This window comes from Musa acuminata, chromosome BXJ2-1 (assembly GCF_036884655.1).
Source record: "Musa acuminata AAA Group cultivar baxijiao chromosome BXJ2-1, Cavendish_Baxijiao_AAA, whole genome shotgun sequence".
NCBI classification, from domain to species: domain Eukaryota; kingdom Viridiplantae; phylum Streptophyta; class Magnoliopsida; order Zingiberales; family Musaceae; genus Musa; species Musa acuminata.
The window spans coordinates 17,118,951-17,144,548 of record NC_088338.1 but is presented as its reverse complement, the minus strand read 5'-3'; the positions used below and the strand labels follow the sequence as shown (position 1 = coordinate 17,144,548).

Here is a 25,598-nt window from a genome sequence, read left to right as displayed (position 1 = left end):
ATCATTTTTTTGGTTTGGTTAAAATAAGGTAATTCAAATCGAAACTAATTCATAGCTAACTAATCAAATTGATTCAAAACTGATTAATCCTATTTGATTAACTAGTTTATAATTTTAAGTAATTTTTTTATAAAAAATTAAATAAATCGATTTAATTCAATTGAATCAATAATCTTAATCTAATTGATGACATGATAAAATTTATGAAATTAAGCCATGTCATTTATAAAAGTAGATTTTTGTATCAATTTGATTAATTAATTTGAACCAATTATGAGCTTAAGACAGTGAACTCAATCGGATTGATATCTTTTAAATAAAAATTGGTTCAGTCCGAACCGATTAACTAACCAACAAAAGATATCCTAAACTAGAACTATTTATAGTCTTCAAGATCAAACCATGGATGAATTCAATTCAATTCAATTTTTTTTTATTCTATTTGAATATCTCTAACTTTTGTTTTATGTTTTTAATCATCTTTGTCACTACTCTTTGAGTCTCTAATCACCTTATCTTTAGATTCTAATATTATTTATTAAAAATTAAAATAAAAAATGATAAAAAAAAAATGAAGCACAAGTGAAAGAGTCAGAATAATTTAAGACATAAAAAATTTCATTAAAATTACAACCCTCAACTTATTTCTCTCTCTCTCTCTCTCTCTCTCTCTCTCATCCACAAGGAGACCACATCCTTTTTAACAGTCTATACTCATTTAAATCATTAATAATATCTTAACCGACTCCATAAGCTAAATATGAATTCACCAAGTAAATCATCTTAAATCAATGAGATATAAATTCTTGAAATCCAATATCAACAATTCATATTATTTATTATGTTAATAATCTTATCGAGAATATATAAACTCAAAATATAAATTCTTTGTTTTTTTTTATCTTTAGAATAAACCAAGTAATTACTTTCTCAGTGTTGAGAGAACCCAGAATCTCATGATTGATATAAAGCAGCAGCTTTTTATCCTTGGATTCCTATTCTTTACCATCCTGTGTGATGTGCCTTTCCCTTCCTGCACAGGATTGCATCATAGGCATCATTTTGCTGTCAGCCTTTTGCAGTTTTGACTGCTGACCAACACCTTCAGCGAGAGGTCACAGAGTGCATTCGGAAGAACGAATTTAAGGTTAAATAAAGAGTTTGAATATTGATTTATGATGATGTATATAGAAGAACTATTTAAAAACTAATTTGATATTTTTTTTTTTTTTATATCTAAACGATTATCGATCTTTATCAAAGAATGAAGATTTAAAATGAAATCAAATATATTTCAAATTATTTTAAGGATAATGATATAATATAATATAATATAATATATAACAAGTGTGAGGACAGAAAGAGCACTTGCCATCCTTCCATTAGTTGGAATACAGAAAGGCAAAATTCCACTCCCACCATAAAACAGAAGGCAAAAGAATCACACTCCTCTCGCAGCCAAGTCTCTCCGGCCGGACAAGCTTAGGGAGGGAGCAAGATGTTCCTCAACAAGCTCCATATTTCCAGCCTCCTCCTCGTCTTGACCATCCTCTGCCCTCGTACCACCGGGCAATTACCCAAAGCTGCCTCCTTTATCTACGCCGGTTGCTCCCCATCCAAGTATGATCCCAACTCCCCCTTCCAGAACAACCTCACCCCCGTCCTCACGTCCATCGTGTCCGGCGCCTCGCAGGCCTCCTACAGCAGCTACAAGTCCGGTGAAGACTCCAGCGGCGCGGCTGCCTACGGCCTCTACCAGTGCCGGAACGACCTGAACGCCGGCGACTGCTCCGCCTGCGTTCAGAGCGCGGTCGGCCAGCTCAACCTGGTCTGCGCCGCCTCCTTCGCGGCCTCGCTGCAGCTGGACGGCTGCTTCGTGCGGTACAGCAACGAGGACTTCCTGGGGAAGCCGGACACGACCATGGTGTACCGCAAGTGCAGCACGAGCACGAGTAACGACGGGGAGTTCTTTCGGCGGCGGGACGACGTGCTGGCCGACCTCCAGACCGGGGTGAGCTTCCGGGTGAGCAGCTCCGGCACCGTGCAAGGGTACGTGCAGTGCCTGGGCGATCTGAGCGCCGCCGACTGCTCGGAGTGCCTGGCGCAGGCGGTGGGGCAGCTGAAGAATGCGTGCGGGTCGGCACTCGCGGCGGACGTCTACTTGGCTCAGTGCTTCGCCAGATACTGGGCTTCCGGCCATTACTTGCCGTCCTCTGCAGGTCTACAGCTGATCCTTCTTCTATTTACATGCAGCCGTGCTCTGTTTCGTCTGTTCTTGTTCTTTTTTAACTCTCTATGCTTTCTGGGTGGATAGATAACTCAGAGGATGACATTGGAAGGACTGTGGCAATTATTGTGGGCATACTGGCAGGACTGGCTCTCATCGTAGTCTTTCTTTCTTTTCTCAGGAAAACATGCAAGTTCTCTGTCTCTCTCTTACCTCCCTTCCCCTGCTACTGTGCACCTTTTGATCCTTGAGTTCTCGCGCTAAAGGAATATGTTCTTCCTACACGCAGGTTAGCCACCATCCGGTTCTCGCAAGTGGCAGCGTGCCAATATTCTCGATGCCGAGTCCTTTTTTAGCACTCATCTCGGGCACGCAAGAAAACAGAGAGAGAGAAAGAGAGAGAGAGAGCTTCTGTTTCCAGTACTATCATCAGGCTTGTTAGCTAACACAAACAAACATGTCCCTGTTTTACTCATGACCTGTAAAACATTTTTATCTTTGCTACCAAAGGAATAGCGGAACAGGAATTCTTGATTGGTGTTTTCTTTTTTAATGTTCCATCACTTCACGAGGCCAATTTCTCGATTACTTTCAACAGGACTTGATGTGAAGATTAAAGTTGTCTTTTGGAGAGATTTGAAGGGTTTTTATCTTATATAGAGTTGATAAGATTGCATAGTTCTATCTTACAAAACTGAATCATATTATATAATATGATAAGATAAGATAATTTTATGGTAGTTCGAGGTGTCATCGTGTAGCTTGTAATGATATCGAGATGTACAAAGACATCTGCGATTCCACTTGATGAATTGATTAAGTTTAATTGTTTGGATTAGTATAGTACTGGTACATACAAGAATATTATTATAGCTTCTATGTAAGTACCAACTGGGAAATTAGTTGTTTTTTCTTTTTGTTTTTGTAGATCATTTTTAATAAGATATATAGACAAATTGATAAGATGAATATCTTCGTTTCCACGTTCACTTTAAGGAAAAATAGCAAGTCAAAGAGAGAAAAAGAAAAAAAAGAATTTTTTTAAGATAAAAAAAATTATCTGATAATAAGAACTCTGTGAGCTTATATATTTAGATCTTTCTCATGGTGTGAGGTGAGTCTGATTTAGAATTCTCAAGATATAAATGTTAATGGATAAATAGTTAGAGAGCATAGTGGATACCTATATTATAACTTTTGGATGTTTTCAACTCTAAAGACTACAAATAATTGTTATGATAAAATAGTATTACATTTGTTTTATGTTACATTTTGTTACTGATAGGCTTCCACCACATGTTTTATGTAGATGTAGAGTATTGTCGCTCGGCATCGACGTCGGCGTCAACATAGATACAAAGCAATGAAAGAGTCGTTCGGCGAGATGTGATGCCGGAACTAACATGGGGGAGTGACAAGAGCTCTGACGACCTCAGATTTGGGTCGAGATTGGGATCTGCCTAATGGGTCAACGACACCATCCGTCTCCATGAGGAGCACGTCATCGACCTCATCGTTGCCCGCCTCGTGCCGCTCGACATTTGTGTAGGCATTGATGTTGTTAGGAACAAGTCGGCACTAAGAGGGGGAGGGGTGAATTAGTGTAGTGGATAAAATTACGTCGATTCGAAAATCTTCGTATGATAAAAATCGATTTCAGAAAAGATGTTAACTTGAAACACGTTTGTAAGAGTGTACAACTAAAGTAATTAGGAAGTATGACAGTTTGCAATAAATGTAAATATCAAAGCATAAATGCAAACCAGATTTTACAGTGGTTCGATCGTCGTGACCTACACCCACTCCCCTGATTCCTCTTCCATCGAGGCCATCAGCATCTACTAACGATCTTCCTTCAATGGGTGAAAATCAACTACCCTTACAACTTGATTCTCCTTTTGACAGGTTCAGGAGAGAACCTTTACAACTCCTTTTTATAAAGTTTCCCTCATACTCTCCCTTAGAATGATCTCTAAACTTTAGGATGAGAGACTCTACACTTTACAAGGGTTTTCAACTTTAGAAACATAGAGTTTTTGTTTAATTTTCTTTTTATTCCATGCCAGAATAGCTAAGATATTTATATACCCCAAATGACTTCAAAACTTTGAGCCAAAATTCAAATCTCTAAGATTTCGATATACGGGCGGTATCACTACCTGCACTAGGCGGTACCACCACCCAATCTAGCGGTACTACTGCTTGGGTGTCTGGATGGTACCACCACCCAGACTGGCGGTACCACCACCTGATAGTCTCAGAGAATGAGTCTAGGCAGTACCACCGCCTATCATAGTCTCAGAATTTATACCACGACGGTTCCACCTGTTGGGTCACTATTTAGACCTTTTCACTTAGCCTAACACAGCCCAAACTTGGGGTCAATTGACTCTTAATTGAGTTGATCTAATTACATTCTAAACTGACTCAATTAGACTCTAAACTAACTTAATCTAGATATAATCGATTACAAGCCAATCCTGTAATGGATAAATAGTTAGAGATTATAGTGGATACCTATATTATAACTTTTGGATGTTTGAACTCTAAAGACTACAAATAATTGTTATGATAAAATAGTATTACATTTGTTTTATGTTACATTTTGTTACTCATAGGCTTCCACCACATGTTTTATGTTCTTATCATAGTTGTAGTCGTCGAACGACGAAATGATTACTTGACATATGTATCAAAGTCGATGTAGATGTAGAGTAGTGCTGCTCAACATCTACGTCGGCTTTAACATAGATGCAAAGCAATGAAAGAGTCGTTCGGCGAGATGTGATGCCGAAACTAACATGGCAGCGTGGGGGAGTGACAGGAGCTCTGATGACCCCAGATTTGGGTCGAGGTTGGGATTTGCCCAACGGGTCAATGACATCACCTGCCTCCATGAGGAGCGCGTCATCAACCTCATCATTACCCGCCTCATGCCGCTCTACATTTGTGTTGGCATTGATGCTGTTAGGAACAAGTCGGCACTAAGAGGAGGGGGGGGGTGAATTAGTGTAGCGGATAAAATTACGTCGGTTCGAAAATCTTCGAATGATAAAAACTAATTTCAGAAAAGATGTTAACATGAAATACGTTCGTAAGAGTGTGCAACTAAAGTAATTAGGAAGTATGATAGTTTGCAATAAATGCAAACAAGATTTTATAGTGGTTCGGTCGTCGTGACCTACATTCACTCCCCTGATTCCTCTTCCGTTGAGGCCATCGGCATCTACTAACGATCTTCCTTCAATAGGCAAAGATCAACTACTCTTACAACTTAATTCTCCTTTTACAAGTTCAGGAGAGAACATTTACAACCCCTTTCTACAAAGTTTCCCTCATACTCTCCCTTAGAATGATCTCTAAACTTTAGGAGGAGGGACTCTACACTTTACAAAGGTTTTCAACTTTAGAAACATAGAGTTTTTGTTTACTTTTCTTTTTATTCTATACAAGAATAGCTAGGGTATTTATATACCCCAAATGGCTTCAAAACTTGGAGCCAAAATTCAAATCCCCGAGATTTCGATGTATGGGCGGTACCACTGCCTGCATTGGGCGGTACCATCACCCAATCTGGCGGTACTATCGCTTGAGAGATTATGTCTGGATGGTACCACCACCCAGACTAGCGGTATCACTGTCTGACAGTCTCGGAGACTGAGTTTAGGCAGTACTACCGCCTAACACAATCTCGGAGACTATGCCACGACGGTTCCACATGCTGGGTCATTGTTTAGGCCTTTTCACTCGGCCCAACACAGCCTAAACTTGGGCCCAATTGGCCCTTAATTGAGTTAGTCTAATTATATTCTAAACCGACTCATTTAGACTCTAAACTAACTTAATCTAGACATAATCTATTACAAGCGAATTATATGTTGTCCGATATGTCATTGGTTCCTCCGGTGCTTCGTCAGATCCTTCGGCGTTTCGTCCTCTCCTTTGGCGTATTGTCCAATCAGCATGTTGTCTTCTCGTAACATCTAATCTCTTTGGCGCAATATCCGATCTTCTTGGCCTGATGCCTAAATTCATCGGACCGAAGCCTTCTGTCGACACGTCGATCGATCCTCCAGCCCGACGTCCAATCTTCTGACATGTTTGCTCCGACCCAACATCTGATTCCTCCTGCTTTAATCGATTTGCCTCTTCTGATCGAAGCTAGTCCTGCATCACTTAAATGCACATTAGATAAATACTATCAATTGGTTTCATCATCAAAATTCGAGATTCAACAATCTCCCTCTTTTTGATTATGACAATCAATTGATGATGGAGTTAACCTTAACTCCCCCTATCAATATGCCATATTGATAGAACCTTGAATTCAAGTTGAATTCAAGTCAAAGCAATTATGATTTACATCATATGCAATACATCATATACATCATCATAATAAAATCATGAGTATTGCATTCATCATATGCATGATCATTATTATATGTATCATCATGGTATCATCATATGCATCATCATTATTATAAGTATCATCATGATATCAAAATATCAAAGTATATTATATTCTACCACGTATGAGTCAACTCATCATCACATCTTCTCCCCCTTTCTCATCAATAAAAAGGAGAAATGTATCTAGCAAGTTTTTGATATATAATTTCAAATCATTATATAATTTCAAGTTTTTGAAACATCATATATTATCGCATAATTTCATCATTGGATATATCATTATGCAAGCTAGCAAGTTTTTTATAAAATTTTTACATCTCTTGATATATGCAAGACAGCATGTTTTTACATCTTCTTGAAACGTGCAAGCTAGCATTTTTGTATTTCTAGTAATTCATTTCTCCGTGTAATTTACAAGATAGCATTTTTACGTTTCTAGCAATTCTTTCTCCATGCAATTTACAAGCTAGCAAATATAGTAAGTTTTACATAATTTTGGAACATGCAAGCTAGCAAATTTTACACATATAAAAGTTGATAAATTTTTTGTATCTTTTGAGATGAGCAAGCTTTTTGCTTCTCTTTATGATGTGCAAACTAGTAACTTTTTCCTTTTTCTTGAAGTATGCAAGCATGCTAGCAAGCTAACAAACTCTCATTAAATGTGTAAGATAGCATGTTTTTCTCTTTTGAGAAGTGTAATTTTTTACTTCTTTTGCAAAGTGCAATCTAGTAAAATTTTATATCATTTTACAACATACAAACTAGCAATTTTGCAAGTGTTACTTCTCTTTGAAGTACGAAGGTTAGCAAGTTTTTGAAAAAGAATACAATATAGCAAGTTAGCAAGATTTGCTCCCCCTATGTCATTGTCAAATAGAAGGGAATAATATAATATTATAATTCTTTTCCCTTTTAGCAAATAATAAAAAGATATATGGGAGTTCAAAAACAAGGTCTTAATTCATAGAAATATCTCATGTTAAGAAATCAAGAGAAGGTTTATGATTCGATTGGAAAAATCTTATTTAGATTCAAATCATCAAATCATCAAAATCATAAGAGATTCAAAATGACATTAATTGATTTATCAGTCTCTTGAGATACTAGCGATTTTCTTTCTCCCCTTTGTCATCATAAATAAGAAAGAAAAAGAGGGGAATAATGTAAGAAATCACTGAAACCAACTTGTGTTTCTAAATCATTATAATAGAAACACAATAAAAACTGAGCGGAAACAAAATAGCGTACCTCCAGCCATTGTCGTCAAGAATTTCTGCAGAGGTTTCTCCTTGAACTTTGGTACTTCTTGGCTCAGAACTCTCGCTTTAGATGGTGTAGGAAAGCCTTTCGCTTCAAAGAGATGATTGAGCCCAGGGACCAAAATTCTCATATATATATATGTTCTCCCATCAAGAACATTTATTATCACCAAATCATAACGTTCAAGAATTAATTCAAATTTGTAACGTTTGGACCATAATTAAGAACTTTAATGATATTAAATATTCAATTTAATAATAACGGTTTCATGCATAAAGAATAAAAAAACTGAAATCATTTAAATCATAATAAATGAATAAATTCATGATAATGAATTATGAATCATAATGAGAACAGTTATATTATTATTAAATTAAATATTTAATAATAACGGTTACATTCTCTCACTTGGTCCATACGTTTATCTTAATAATTTGAATTAATCTTGCTTGAACAACTTTCTTAAGAAATAAATATACGAATCATAGCGATAAGTCCTCTAAGAGCAAGTATTATCATCCATATATCACGATGTATTTAGTTTCTTAATCTTAATATGGTAATATTACTTAATGAATAAACCTTATGTTTATTCTTGGTCCAGTAACAATATATTTTCTCAAAATAATGTGCACATGAATGAGAAAATTGCATAATATATAAGAGTTTCAATATCATTATAAAGTGGAACCAAGTCCCATTTTCTCTACATGATCCTTGAATTTCAGATGTGGCATGCCTTTAGTCAAAGGATCAGCAATCATCAATTCAGTGCTAATATGCTCAATGACCACTTTCTTTTCCTTTACACGTTCTCTTATGGCTAGATACTTAATGTCGATATGTTTACTTCGACTTCGACTTTTATTGTTTTTAGCCATAAAGACAGCAGCTGAATTGTCACAGAAAATTCTTCATGGCTTAGAGATAGAATCTATGATTCTAAGCCCAGAAATGAAACTCTTAATCCATACACCATGTTAAGTAGCCTCAAAACAGGAGACAAACTCAGCTTCCATGGTAGAAGTAGCAATCAAGGTCAGCTTAGCGCTTCTCCAAGAAATAGCTCCACCGGCCATCATAAAAATATATCCTGATGTTGATTTACAAGAATCAACACAACCGGCGAAGTCTGAATCTGAGTAACCAATCACATCCAGATTGTCTGTATGTCTATACATAAGCATATAATCTTTGGTTCCTTGTAGATACCTTATCACTTTCTTTGCAGCTCTCTAGTGGTCCATACCTGGATTACTCTGATATCGACCTAGCATCCCCACAATAAATGCAATATCATGTCTTGTACAGACCTGAGCATACATAAGGCTTCCTACGACAGAAGCATATGGGATGTTTTTCATTGATTCCCTTTCAAAGTTGTTCTTTGGGCATTGGTTCAAATTGAACCTATCACCTTTCATAATGGGAGCAACACTTGGTGAACAATCCTTCATCCGAAATCTTTCTAAAAGTTTATCAATATAGGTTTCTTGTGATAGACCTAAAATGCCTCGAGGTCTATCTCTATGGATCTTAATGCCAATGACATAAGATGCTTCACCCATATCCTTCATGTCAAAATTTTTAGAAAGAAATTGTTTCACCTCATGCAGCAAACCCTTATCGTTGGTTGCAAGCAAAATATCATCTACGTATAAAACAAGGAAACATATTTTACTCCCACTAACCTTCTGGTATATGTATTGATCCATGGGATTTTCAACAAATCCGAATGAAGAAATCACTTCATGAAATTTAAAATACCATTGGTGGGAGGCTTGTTTTAAGCCGTATATAGACTTCCTAAGTTTGCAAACCAAGTGTTCACCAACACTAGAGGAGAAACCTTCAGGTTGTTTCATATAAACCTCTTCCTCTATATCTCCATTTAGAAATGCCGTTTTCACATCCATTTGTTGCAATTTAAGGTCAAAATGAGCAACTAATGCCAAAATTATATGTAGAGAATCTTTCTTAGATATAGGAGAAAACGTCTCCGTATAATCGATTCCCTCTTTTTGAGTAAATCCCCTTGCAATAAGTCTTGCCTTGTATCTCTCAATGTTGCCTAATGAATCTTTCTTTGTTTTAAAGACCCATTTGCAACCAATAGCCTTTGCTTCATTAGGCAACTCTACAAGATCCCAAACTCCATTGCTCATCATGGAATTCATCTCTTCTTTCATGGCATCATGCCATAAATTTGACTCTTTACAACTCATGGCTTGTGAAAATGTTTCAGGATCATTTTTTGCTCCAATATTATAATCAGATTCTTGTAGATATATAACATAATCACTAGGAATTGCTGATCTTTTATTTCTAGTAGATATTCTTAATGTTGTACCAATGGTTCCTTGAGGAACTTGTGGTTCAACTAGTTGTTCAGGAGCTTGTTGTAATTCCTGAACTGCTTGATCTATTAGAATACTATCAACAACTTGTGGAATTTCAATGATTGGTTGTTCAGCACTAGTTTGTACTTGAGGAGTGCTATGAACTATAATCAATCTATCATTTGATGTGAAAGGTTAAGATTTTATATGATCATGTGCAGAAACTATGTTCTCGATATGATCGCTCCCACTAATCACATCATCCTCAAGAAATTTAGCGTTTCTTGATTCCACAATCCTAGTTGTGTGAGATGGACAATAGAATCTGTAACCTTTGGACTTTTTGGTATATCCAATGAAATACCCACTAACAGTCCTCGGGTCCAGTTTCTTCTCTTATGGATTATATATCCTGACTTCAGACGGACATCCCCAAATGCGCATATGTTGCAAACTCGGTTTCCAACCTTGCCATAATTCAAATGGTGTCTTTTGGACAGCCTTAGTTGGAACTCGGTTTAATATATACACAGCCGTCTTTAGTGCTTTAGTCCACAAGAACTTAGGAAGACTAGAGTTGCTAAGCATACTCCGCACCATGTCTAATAAGGTTCGGTTTCTTCTTTTTGCAACACCATTCTGGTCTGGAGAACCAGGCATAGTGTATTGGGCAATAATCCCATGTTTTTGAAGAAACTTAGCAAAAGGACCAGGTGCTTGTCCATTTTCAGTATATCTACCATAATATTCTCCACCCCTATCTGATCTCACAATTTTAATTTGCTTACCACATTGGTTCTCAACTTCAGCCTTAAAGACTTTGAAGGCATCCAATGCTTCAACTTTGTTATGAAGCAAATATATATACATATATCGTGAGTAATCATCTATAAAAGAGATGAAGTATTTCTAACCATGTATGTCCATGTCTGGACAACATATATCAGTATGAATTATCTTTAATAAGTCTGAACTCCTATTAGCACCCTTTTTGGACTTATTGGTCTGCTTTCCCTTAATACAGTCCACACAAGTCTTAAAATTAGTAAAATCAAGAGTACTAATTACCCCATCTTTAACTAATCTTTTAATTCTCTCTATGGAGATATGTCCTAATCTCCGATGCCATAATATAGAGGAGTTCTCATTAATATTACACCTCTTAATGCCAGTGTGAACATGCATTGAACTTTGAGTATTATCATTTTGTAATAAAATACGGTAAAGACCATCAGACAAAATACCATTCCCAACACAATCAGATTTATGTAATAAACAAAATGATGTGTCTTTAAAATTAAAGGAATACCCAAATGGTACGAGTCTGGAAACAGAAATTAAGTTTCGTGAGAAACTTGGTACATAAAAGGTTCTTTCCAATTTTAAAACAAAACCACTATTTAAAGTTAAAATGCATGTTCCAATTGCTTCCACATGTGAGCCCATCTTATTTCCTGATAAGATGCTTTGCTCACTTCCCACTGGCTTCCTTAGGTTTTGCATAACCTGCAAAGAGTTTGTAATATAGATTGTTGATCCAGAGTCAATCCACCAGGTGTTAATATTAACATTGACCATATTAGATTCATAACATATATATGAGGTTGGTTTACCTTTATTTTCAAGCCATTGTTGGAATTTCGTGCATTCCTTCTTCACGTGTCCCTTTCTTTTACAACTAATACATGGTCATTAATTCATTGATTGACCATTTGTCCTTATGTGTATTGTATGAAATTTTAAAAGGGCTATATTGAGGTGGAAGGGTGTTCAGAATATAGTGCATCAGGAAGGATTCTGACATATTAACCTCAAGTTTCTTAAGTTGAGCCGCAATATCTCGCATTTGCATTATGTGCTCACGCACACCCTTTATGTTGGTGAGTCTAAGGGATGAAAATTTCATAATAAGGGTACTTGCTAGTGCCTTATCCGAAGTGACGAATTGTTCATCAATAGCTTTTAGCAAGTCTCGGACATTTTCATTCTGGTCAACAGAACCACGTATGCCAGCAGTCATCTTAGTTTTGATAAACATCATGCTGAGCCGATTGGATCGCTCCCATCGCTCATATAACATGATCTCAGTTGGAGTGCTGGTATTAGTGACTATAGGTGGTTCGTCTTTCCTGATAGCATAATCGATATCCATCCACCCTAAATGGAGGAGAACCCTCTCCTTCCATATCTTATAGTTATCACCATTAAGTTCAGGAATATCACATCGAATATCAGAGAAATTAACAGTTTGAGAAACTGCATAAAATCAAACATGCTTATGTCAAAATTTGAAGCTTAATAGACTAAATTACATGTTTTACCAATGTGAAACATGCCAAAAATATGAATCTCATGACATAAAAATTACCTATGGGCTAAATTCTTAATTCAAATAGATTCATATGGTCTTTATGATAAAACTATCAAATTATATTCCAATTCATAATCCCTGTGGGTAAATTATGAAAATAATCTGATATTTTATCCTGATTAATTATATTAAATATAATAAAAGATCTTGTGGGATAATAATTATTATATGAAATATAATAAGTCACAATATGATGTATAATTACTTATGTGATCCTTATTTTAACTTTATATATAATTTTAATTAATTAAGGATGCTGTGGCTAATTCTTAATTAATTAAGATTATATGGATCACTAGACATTTTAAACATAAAAAATTTGCTCATAAGCATAATTTAATATAACTAAATATGCATACATAATATGAGCATTTTACCAACTAAAATGTTGAAAATGATATTTCCTCATGATTTTTAATAAAATATATCAAGAAGTTTCAAGAAGAAACCAAAATCAAATCATTTTCATGGCATAAAAATGAAAACTCTTTCGTATCAAGGTAGAGGTTAAAAGGCTCTGATACCAAATGTAAGAAATCACTGAAACCAACTTGTGTTTCTAAATCATTATAATAGAAACACAATAAAAACTGATGCGGAAACAAAAGAGCGTACCTCTAGCCATTGTCGTCAAAAATTTCTGCAGAGGTTTCTCCTTGAACTTTGGTACTTCTTGGCTCAGAACTCTTGCTTTAGATGGTGTAGGAAAGCCTTTCGCTTCAAAGAGATGATTGAGCCCAGGGACCAAAATTCTCATATATATAGATGTTCTCCCATCAAGAACATTTATTATCATCAAATCATAACGTTTAAGAATTAATTCAAATTTGTAACGTTTGGACCATAATTAAGAACTTTAATGATATTAAATATTTAATTTAATAATAACGGTTTCATATATAAAGAATAAAAAAACTGAAATCATTTAAATCATAATAAATGAAGAAATTCATGATAATGAATTATGAATCATAATGAGAACAGTTATATTATTATTAAATTAAATATTTAATAATAACGGTTACAAATAATACATAACAAAACTCAAGTCATAAATTATCAAGATGTCAAGTAGAATATCATGGGTTACTAGAGTAAGTTTCCCTTTTAGTGAATAGCAAAAAGAATCATAGGAGAACAAGATCTCAATTCATGCATATAAAATATTCAATTATCAAAACTTTCAAATTGTAATCATAAGAATAATCACGATTCCGTTAGATAATTTTTCTCTTTAGACGATAAGATCATACGAGAACAAAATGAATCATATAAAATATATCTTATGTCGTAAACATGAATAAATCAAGTATTTGGTTAAATATGAAAATAAATTATCAAATCCAAAATGATCATCAAAATCACTTTGCAAGAGATTCATTAAAAGTAACATAAATAGATTCATTAATATCATTTTGAAAAATCGATAAAGTAGAGAAAAAAAAATTTTCAAGGAGAAGGCTTTCCTCTTTTTAGTGCTTCAATTCATATGATTGATTTCATATAAACATGCTCAATTTTTTATGCCAAATAAAAACAGTTTTTTATGCCAAATAAAACCGAAAAGGAACTTTCCTTACAGTAAGTTCAATAAGCCATACATCACAAAGATCAACATGCATAATTTCAAAATATGAAATCATTAAGCTTGATTTTAAACCTCTTAACATTTTCATTAAAATATCAAGCATGATTTCATTGAACATAAGGCATCTTCAATCAAAATTGAAAAGCAATACAGAAATCAACATGATACACTAGATTAATCATGTTAGATGTATAACCATTAGATTTATATATAACATTTTGTTATATTTTTATAAAATATGCAATTGTCATTATCATTTTCAAAACTACTAGCATGATCCCAATTATTAACAATTTACATATAATTTTTCTAAACTAATTTTAAATAACTCATGAAATACATCAAGTAATTTCAAAATAAACCGAAGGGGTTTTGGTTACCTCGTCATCGAAAGTCGTTAAGGCATAGTTTGCCACATCGCCTTTGTTGATTTGTTCTTCATCTTCGGATGAACTCAATTCGTTTTAAGCCGTCTTGAGTGCTCTCTTCTTCTTTGACAACTTCTTTTTAAGTCCATTTTTATTCTTTAATTCTTGTTTAATAAACCTTTTAAATTTTATAGTGAGAAGTTTGAGTTTAGCATCACTCGAGATTTCGCTCGAGTGGTCTTCATTTATTCTGAGTGCCAAATCCTTCCTGTTCTTTGGAAAGTTGTTCTCATGTTCATCAAGTTCATCATATACCTTGTATGTCATTTCACAGGTCATTAATGACCCGATAAGTTCTTCAAGAGGGAAATAGTTCAAGTTTTTTTATTCTTGAATAATCATTACTTTCAGATCTCAATTTTTAGAAAGTGATCGTAAAACTTTATTCACAAGTTCAAGATTCAAAAAACTTTTACTAAGAGCTTTTAGACTATTGACGACATCCATAAAATGGGTATACATGTCTCCAATAGTCTCACTTGGTCCCATATGAAATAATTCAAAATCAAGCATCAAAATATTTATTTTAGAGTCTTTAACTCTACTAGTGCCTTCATATGTGATTTCGAGTGTGTGCCAAATGTCAAAAGCCATTTTGCAAGTAGAAACCCAATTGAATTTATTTTTATCGAATGCATAAAATAGAGCATTCATAGCTCTAGCATTTAAAGAAAAAATTTTCTTCTCCAAATCATTCCATTCATTCATTAGAGTAGAAGACTTTTGAAATCTGTTTTCAATGATATTCCATAAGTTTAAATCTATAAAAAGCAAGAAAACTCTCGTTCGAGTTTTCTAATAAATATAGTCCATCCTATTGAACATAGGAGGACAAATGATACAAAAACCTTTTTAAAATCTGAAAAGAGCTATTTCTCTTGGGTATTAAACCAAATGAGAAATAATGTGGCTCTAATACTAACTGTTAAGAATGAGTCGGTACTAAAAGGGGGGCGGGGGTGAATTAGTGCAACAAATAAAATTATGTCGGTTCGAAAATCTTCATATGATAAAAACCAATTTCGAAAAAGATGTTAACTTGAAACACATTCGTAAGAGTATGCAGCTAAAGTAATTAGGAAGTATGACAGTTTGCAATAAATGTAAATAGTAAAGTATAAATGTAAACCAGATCTTATAGTAGTTTAGTCATCATAACCTACATCCACTCCGCCGATTCCTCTTTCGTCGAGGCCACTAGCATCCATTAACGATATTTCTTCAATAGACAAAAATCAACTACCCTTACAACTTGATTCTCCTTCTGACAAGTCCAAGAGAGAACCTTTACAACCCCTTTTTTACAAAGCTTCCCTCACACTCTCCCTTAGAATGATCTCTAAATTTTAGAATAAGGGACTCTACACTTTTCAAGGGTTTTCAACTTTAGAAACATAGAGTTTTTATTTACTTTTCTTTCTATTCCATGCAGGAATAGCTGGGGTATTTATATACCATAAATGACTTTAAAACTTGGAGCCAAAATTCAAATCCTCGAGATTTCGAGGTACGGGCGGTACCACCGCTTGCACTGGGTGGTACCACCACTCAGTCTGGTGGTGCTATCACTTGGGAGACTATGTCTAGACGGTACCACCACCCAGACTGGTAGTAGCACTGCCTGACAGTCTCGGAGACTGAGTCTGGGCAGTACCACCGCTTGACACAGTCTCGGATACTATACCACGATGGTTCCACCTGTTAGGTCACTGTTTGGGCCTTTTCACTTAACCCAACACAGCCTAAACTTAGGCCCAATTGGCCCCTAATTGAGTTGGTCTAATTACATTCTAAACCGACTCAATTAGAGTCTAAACTAACTTAATCTAGACATAATCGATTATAAGCAAATCCTATATTATTTGATATGTCATTGGTTCTTCCGGCGCTTCGTCCGATCCTTCGACGCATCATCCTTTCCTTTGGCGTATTACCCAATCAGCATGTTATCTTCTCGCAACATCTGATCTCCTTGGCGCAATGTCCGATCTTCTTGGTCCAATGCCTAAATTCACGAACCGAAGCCTTTTGCCAACACGTCGACCGATCCTCCGGTCCGACGTCCAATCTTCTAACATGTTTGCTCTGGTCCAATGTCTAATTCCTCCTGCTTTAATCGATTTACCTCTTCTGATCAAAGCTAGTCCTACGTCACTTAAACGTACTTTAGATAAACAATATCAATTGATTTCATCATCAAAATCTGAGATTCAACATATGCAGAAACCGAGTGACCCTTTCGTTGCTCGACAATTGTATCGATATCAATATAGATGCAAAGGTGGAGGGGTCAAGGCAGGATCCACCCAACAGGTCAATAGCGAGGTAACAACCATCTTGGTCGTAACATTTAGTGGCAAACTCAATGGTGGCAGATGGCTGTATAGCCCTCAACTCACGTGCTCCAAATCTCTCGCATCAATCGCTCTCCATCCGTTGGCGCAACCATCGTCGCAATTGGTGGAGTTTGTATCGATGCTCATTAACCATAGGGCCCAGCACACACAAATGCAATCAATTTCGATGTGTTAGCTCCCAATCGTGACGGGGAGCTTTCACAATAATGAGATCCTCAACGTCGGCTACAAGGCCAAGCGTGATGGCATGCCGAAGAGCCACTGGTCATTGTAGGAGATTTGGTGGCCAACTGATGGGCACCAGCCCGGACTCCTCCAATTATGATGATGACTACGACGATGGATGGAGAGGGTCGGTGTCAGGGATTTGGAGCACATGAGCTAGTGGCTGCACCGTCGTCCACCCCCACTAAGTCCATCACCGAATGTTAAAATTATCTTTTTACCCTTTATTTCGTGTTTTTGTCGATAAAATTAACATCATTAGGATAAATGAACCTAGATATCTCACGTTCATAATTATAGAGATGCGAATGTAACTTTTTAAAATATAAAGACGAAGACGATAAAAGTAATTAACTATAATATAATAATATGTAATTAACCCATACAGTGACTCGGATTCATGCGTTTATCGTTAAGGACAATTGGGTTAATTGCAAACCTCGTGAAGCATCCAATCCAATTTTAGCTGTTTTGTTAGGAGAATTATAAAGAATGAAACAATAACATTTTAGTCAAAACTGATGCCAAAAATCTCATGGGTTATGTTTTAGAAAGCTATTATTGTGACACTGGGGAGCTTATTTTGTTCCTCCCTACTGTTTTAATTTCTTATATTCCTAGAGACCTTAATGTAAAGCCACACAATATTACTAACCTTAGGAGAACTAGGAGGTTCTCCGTTATAGATTTAGAGGATGAGCTTAGAGCTCAAGATTTCTTGCATATAATGTTTTGATTTTGTTTTAATGAAATTACTCTTTTAAAAAATAAGTGTTTGAGACTTCAAATTTATGAATGGAGCGTATAATTGATTAAAAAATTAATTTAATCTAATTTTAGCTTTCGATTGAATAAAATTAGTGAAAAATATAATTTTAAGCTTTAAAAATATCAAATCTACCAAATTATATTTTATATTAATTTCCAAGCGTTTCATATGAACTTAGGTTATTTTGGCTGCAATAACATGAGTTATATTTATTTTATCCTTACTAAAAGTTTGTTTAACCTTATTCAAGATCAATGTAACTCAATCTCAATATTTTTTAATCAAAATTCATTCCAAGAATTTATAAAATTATGTAGAAGGAGTTTTTTAGTCTTCAAATCCTTGAAATGAGAGATTAATTGAAAAGAAAATCTCAAATCTGACACAATTCAAATTCTATTGGGCTGAAATTAGTAAAAAAATATCATTTTAAGCTTCAAAATAAATCCCAAATATTCCAAATCTGACTGTATAACTAAATCCAAGGATTTTAGGTGAATTTAGACATTTTTGGTTGAGTTTCTCTGATTTTAAATGAGAATATATTGATTTTACTCATTAAAACTTAATGTACACTCCTTCAACATCACTGAAATTCAATCTCAAAAAATATGAAGATTCATTTTAAATTATTTAATTTTATATTGATGCAATTGAATTTATTGATTTAATGAATATGCTTGGAAGAGAGAGAGAGAGAGAGAGAGAAAAACAAGGTGATTTGAGGACACCTTTGTTATATTGGAAATGGAGGAGCGTTTTATGGATAATAAGAGGTACCTAAAATTCAAAAAAAAAAAAGGCTAAGAAGGCAGACTTTTCTAAAGAATTCATCCTATTCTTTATAAAAAAGTGTAATTACAAACACCTTAATCAATTATAGATTTGTTTTATCAGAAAATACACAGTTAATTTGTTCACTACATATTTAGGAAAAGCTATACATTTAATATATTTTGGTCGAATTATGCTAAAAAGAAATATAAAACATAAATAACTTTCTTATATTTTAAACTATTTTTTACTGAATTTCATATCTCAATTTTATTTTTTTTGTGTTTTGAAAACAATGTAATATTGGAATTTGGTAACGGTTTTGAAGTTAATTGAATTGGTTGAAAGTTGGAAAACTAAACCAATCAACTAAACCCGCTCTTTGGTAAAGAAATCCCCTTTACTATTCCTAGATTCATATAAATCATCATATTTATACGTTTAATTACCAACGCAACCATGAGAATTGGATGGAGTTAGGGGTAGTCGGGTAATTTAACTATCGCATTCGCTCATCTAATAAGAGCAATGAGAGGAAATGATTAAAACCCAAAGCCTCTCTGCGTCGCCCTGCTTCGTCGCACCGGGTGGTCACCAGACAGGACACGAGGTGTTCAGTGGATGCGTTGAAGAAAGAACGCCACGACGACGACGCTTCCATAATATGCATCAATCTAACACTTGGATAACATGAAGAATCTCGCCTTATAAATGGCTGGATCCGCTTGACATCATGCATGGTTGATCGATTCGATGAACAAAGATCGACAATGTTGGCAACACATGTCTCACTTCATATGCGATTCGCCTTGGTAGCATGATGACTAGTTCTACATGGAGAGATTGTTAGGACTCTAGTTAGAAGAGTCCTAATTGAGATGGGCATTCATATAAAATTTACTTAAGCCGACCCCTATTAAAGAGATGAAGAGGTCGGCTAGGGTTTGGAGGTTATTTCTTAAAGAAGAATTAGGAGTTGCAAAGGAATAGGAATCTTGAGTAGGAGTCTTGAGTAAGAATCCTATTAGGAGTTAGGGTTTAAAAACTCTATAAATAGCCATGTATTTATTCTCTTTTGATAAGCAATAGATGAATCTTTTCTGTAGCTTTTGAGCAGCAACTTGGAGGGAGGAACCTCTATAGAGTTTCAAAGAGGTCGATCCCCTAAATAGATCAATCCCAAGTTTAGAATATGTAAGAGTTCTAACACCTGGTATTAGAGCAATGTTCTTGGTGTCTCGCTGCCCTTCCACGGTCATCCATCAGCCCTCCACAACCACCCAAAACAATTCCCACAATTGCTTAAAAGATCGTCACCAAATTCCACCATTATCTCCACCATCGCAGATCATCCTTTGACCCCCCGTGAATTACAATAGGTTCTAGTTTCCTACCTTACTACTACTGTAATTTATTTATCCTTATTCGAAAATATAAAAAAAATTATTCCTATATTGCTGCATAAACTTTTCGTCTCAAAGTTTTCATCTCTACGACGAAAGATACATTGCAGAATTCCAACCGCATAGCATAGTTTGTTTGATCTTTCTACTATATTTTTTCTATTCAAATTACTACAAAATTTTTATGACAGCTTTGACACTTTCTAATAGCAGATTTTCCTTTGGTTTTATCAAAAAATTCTTAATATAAACTATTGATATTTTACATCTAATCTGCTATACTTGAAAATTTACACTATAAAATTCCAATCGTAGAGCACAGTTTGTTTGATCTTGCTACTATGTTTTTTCCTGTCCAAATCTCTATAAAATTTTTCTGATACCTTTGACACTTTCTAACAGTATATTTTCTTTTAGTTTCGTCAAAAAATTCTTAATATAAACCACTAATCTTTTACATCCAATCTGCTACACTTGAAAATCTATGTTGTAGAAAATTTCAGCCGCATATTGTTGCCTTAACCCATCTATTTATAAATTTTTTTTTAATAAAATTTCTTATACACTTCATAGATCATCTTGGCTTCCATTTAAGATTGATCTATAAAGGAATTTATCTTTAAAAATGATTTTGTGTTGTTACAAATTTTCGTCGCAAACTGTTGAAATTTTTCGACGACATTTCTACTATCGCAACTTGCACCAATTTCCTTGCTATTATACTGCCGAAATTTTTTTTCTTAAATTGGACATCCTTGATGTCATATAAACTAAGATTTTACTATTAATTCTCTCCTTAAATTTTTTAAGTTTTTGGTAGAAATTTAATCGAGAAACCATTGTTTCTTCAACGATAATTCTGCTCTTACAAGACAACTCATACCTGTAGCAACTTCCATTGATTTCTATTAAACCTTTGCTGCCATCTACCACAGATCTAAAACTTTCATCTATAGAACTAAAACTCCATCAAACCAGACCCTCAAACTGCACCCAAAACAGCCACAAAACAAGCCTAAACCGTAACCTACATCCACCAATCCACCAACCCTTTCGACCATTACTTCTCTTAACCTGTACATGCCTTTAATCTGACAACAAAAGAGAGATCTTAACATCACAGATTTGGAGGCATATACTATGGCATCTAAGGAGGCAATCAATGCTAAATTTGAAGCCTTCGAGGCGCGAATGGAAGATAAGATTCAGACTCTCTTTACCGAACTCAGTTTGGGCCGACCACCAAACCTGAAGAAATCACATCAAGGGTAGAGCTCTAACCAATCACACCAAGCCCGAAGAGATGACTTCCAAGAGAGGGGAGGTTCTATGATCGATCCCAACTATCCATGCATGAGGGTGGACTTCCCTAAATGGGAAGAAGGAGACCCGATTGGTTGGATCTCACGCGCGAAGCGATATTTTCGGTATCACAAATCCACGGACACATCTATGGTAAAAATTATAGCTATACATCTTGAAGGGGATGTCATACAGTATTTTAACTAGTTTGAACACACTCATGGAGTCCTCTCATGGCGACAATTCAAAGAATGACTACTAATCCGCTTCGGACCAACCGATTACGAGAATATTGACGGACAACTAGCAAAGATCCGACAAACCTCCACCATTCAAGAGTACCAAATCAGATTTGAAAGGTTATCTAATCAAACTCATGATTGGTCTCAAAAATAGCTATTGGGGACCTTTATTGAGGGCTTGAAGCCGGAGATCCGGGGAGAAGTTAAAGCGCGACAACCATACACGCTTATGGCAGCCATCTCTTTCGCACGACATCAAGAAGAGCGATTGAACCATGAAGTTCGTATTGAATCTCAGATTTTGATGATGAAACTAATTGATTGTGTTTAGATGTTTAACTGCATTTTGAGTGATGCAGGTCTACTCGATCAGGTTTAGATAGTTGACGCAGGAGGAATTGACGTTGCGCTGGAAGAGATCACGTTAGGATATTGGATGGCTGAACGCTTCGAACGTCGGGCATCGGGCCAAGGAGAGCGAAACTGTGCCAAGGATATCGGCGTTGCGGAGGTCAACCGTCGATTGGGCAACAAGCCACAAGAGAGGATGATGCGCCGAAGAATCGGACGAAGCACCAACCAATGACGTGCCGGGCAACAGAATGTCAATTCGCTTTATAATAATTGTCTAGATCGGAGTAGAGTTTTTGCTTGTGTGTGCAGGATTAACTACGATAACGACAAAGACATAAAGCAAAACAAAGTGTCGGAGTCAAGCACGAAGGATTCATTGCGAGTTCGAGAGTTCGACGGAAGTCCGAAGGTTCGTCGGGAATGCTGCCGAAACTAGCCAAGAATGAGTAGGGAGCTTGCCGAAGGGTTTTTCGGAAGCTCGCCGGAAGGTTCGTTGGAAGTTCGCGGAGCTCACCGAGAATGATCGGAGCTTTCCGAAGAAGCTCGTTGGAACTCGCCAAGATCAAATCGTGAAGTCTAGGAGCTTGTCGGGAGTCCGCAGAATGGTTTCCGAGAGTTTATCGGAAGACTATCGGAAGTTCGCCGAAAGCTCGCCGGAAGAAGTCTTGACTTACGGACTTTGTAATAGCTTATAAAATGTCTTTAAATTCGTAGTTATCATGTTAATTAGAGTTAGGATTAGGTGTTAATCCTATAACCCAAGTAGGGGCTAATTGGGCCTGAGTTCGGACTGGTTTGGGCCAAGTTTGGAGCTCAACTAGTGAGCTGATTTGGCCTAGGCAGTGGCACCGCCCAGCACCCGAGAGCTGGGCGGTGACACCTCCTGGGTTGGGCGATTGCACCGTCCAGCACCCGAGCGTTGGGCGGTGGCACCGCTTGGCTGGGCGGTGGCACCTCCAGCATCGGGAACCCTAAGAGAATTCAAATTTTGGAGCCCAAATTTGAATCCTCTTGAGGCCTATAAATACCCCTCAAATCTCAGCTGAGATGACAACCTTTTGAGCAGCAAGTGTTTGAGAGAAAGGCCTTAGAAAAGTGTTAGCTTGTCCTGTTTTCAATTTGCTAGTGTTCACCTCCTTCCTTCTTTCTGAAAATCTATAAGAGAGTGAACCGCTTGTAAAAGTTGTAAGAGGGGTATTCACCCTTCATTTTCAAGAGATTTGCTAGTGGAAGGTGGGAGCCTCATCGAAGAGGGGCCTCGCAAGTGGATGTAGGTCACTTGACCGAACCACTTTAAAAACAGCGTAATCTCTGGTTTGCATTTCTTATTATCATTTACATTACTGCAAACCTTCTTACTTGCTTTGTTTCATCATTATCTTTGTTGCTCAACTTTGCGAATACGCTTTCAAGTTAATCACTTCCGATTCTGATTTTTATCGTACGAAAGATTTGTCGAAATCAACGTTTTAATCCGCTGCACTAATTCACCCCCCCCTCTTAGTGCCGCTCCGATCCTAACAATTGGTATCAGAGCCACGTTTTTCTACCTTGGTTTAACACCCAAATAGAAATGGCTCTTTACGGCTTTCAAGAGGGTCACTCTCTCATTTGTCCTCCCTTTTTCAATGGGACGGACTACACTTATTGGAAAACTCGAATGAGAGTTTTCTTACTTTCTTTGGATTTGAATTTATGGCACATAGTCGAAAATGGATTTGAAATTTCTTCTCTTCCAATGAACCATTGGAATGATTTGGAGAAGAAGATGTTTTCTCTAAATGCAAAGGCTATGAATGCCTTATATTGTGCACTTGACAAAAATGAATTTAATCGCATTTCGATGTGTGACTCGGCTTTTGATATTTGGAGAACTCTAGAGGTCACTCATGAAGGCACTAGCCGAGTGAAAGAGTCCAAAATCAATATTCTTATGCATTCTTACGAACTTTTCCGGATGAAACCAAGTGAGTCCATCGGAGACATGTACACCCATTTCATGGATGTCATTAATGGACTCAAAGCTCTTGGTAAAAGTTTTTCTAATTTTGAACTAGTCACTAAAATCTTAAGATCCCTTCCAAAATGTTGGGATCCAAAAGTTACGGCCATTCAAGAGGCCAAGGACCTTAAAACATTCCCGCTCGAAGAACTTATTGGGTCTCTAATAACCTACGAAATGAACAATGTGACAAAAAGGAAACTCGAGAATAACCTTCCAAAGGACAGGAAGGATTTCGGACATAGAACACATGAAGACCACTCGAGCATAAGCTCAAGTGATGATGAACTTAAACTACAAATGAAACAAAAATTAAAAAGAAAAAAGAATGGAACTACTTGCTTTGAACGCAAGAAGAATAAAAATTGGGATGAATTGAGCTCTTCCGAAGATGAGGAGAAAATCAAGAAAGGCTAGGTGGCAAACTACGCCTCAACCACTTTCAAAAATGAGGTAATCGAAATCCCCCTAATTTATTTCGAAATTACATAATACTTTCATGAGTTATTTTTAATTTAGTTTAGGATTAATTTTCTTGAAAATTACATGTGTTATGTTAATGCAATAAAATGTTAGATATAAATCTAATGCTTATACACCTAGTAAGATTAATCTTATGTATGTGCTTGAGAAGCAAGAATGTGTCTTTTGACGATTTCTATATTTATTTTCAATGACGATGCATGACTTTTGAAAGGAAGGCTTGATGATTTTTTTTTTAACCTTGTCTTTGGTTTTCAAACATGATGTATGGTTTTGACATATGAACAAAATTTGAGCATGCTAAGATAAAGTTAATCATATAAATTAAAACTAAAGAAGTTTTAGTTATCTATAAGAATCATTCAAAATTATGTTCAATAAAAATGTAAAATGATGGAATGAAAATATTAAATGTTTTAATACCATTTTATGCATGAGATTTTAAAAGTTATACATAATGATCTTGATGGTTGTTATGAAGAAATTTGTTTTTCGATCCTAAATGATTGATGATATATATATATATATTTTGGCACAAAAAGGACAAAGGCATACTTATATGAAACAACTAAATAGATAAAAGTATTTTTCTTGAAAATTCTTGGTTTGATGAATCTATTTTATCATCTTTTTATGAATATCTTGAAAATGATTTTGATTTGATGATTTTAATTTGAATGAGCTTTATCTTGATTTTTTGAGATTTATAACTTGAGATTTACTCTATAAAAATCAAGATCTTGTATCCTCAATGTTCCTTTTTAGCATCTATTATCCAAATGAATTATGATTGGTATCATTGCTATATTTCTTCTTATCGTGCACTAAAGAGAAAATTTTTCTAAATGAATCGTGATATTTCGGAACCACAATTCTTTTTATGATTCATAATGAATTGAGAAATTTTATATGCTTGAATTAATATCTTATTCTAAGATTGAATGAATTTTATCTATATCATGATCTCCTAAGATTTTTTCTTGATTATTTAAGAGGAGATTTTTCAAAACAAAATATGTCTTCTATTATTATCTTTTCATGATATGATTTTCATGCAATTC

General features: G+C 35.6%; 1 protein-coding gene across 1 annotated transcript; it reads left to right on the top strand.

Moving 5' to 3' along the window:
• Positions 1-1,381: 1,381 nt before the first annotated feature.
• On the top strand, positions 1,382-2,772 carry LOC135598131 (plasmodesmata-located protein 8-like). Its single transcript, XM_065091672.1, has 3 exons — positions 1,382-2,219; positions 2,315-2,416; positions 2,517-2,772. The coding sequence occupies exons 1-3, from the start codon at positions 1,499-1,501 to the stop codon at positions 2,519-2,521; spliced, it is 828 nt and encodes a 275-aa protein (XP_064947744.1). The 5' UTR covers positions 1,382-1,498; the 3' UTR covers positions 2,522-2,772.
• The last annotated feature ends 22,826 nt before the right edge of the window (positions 2,773-25,598 follow it).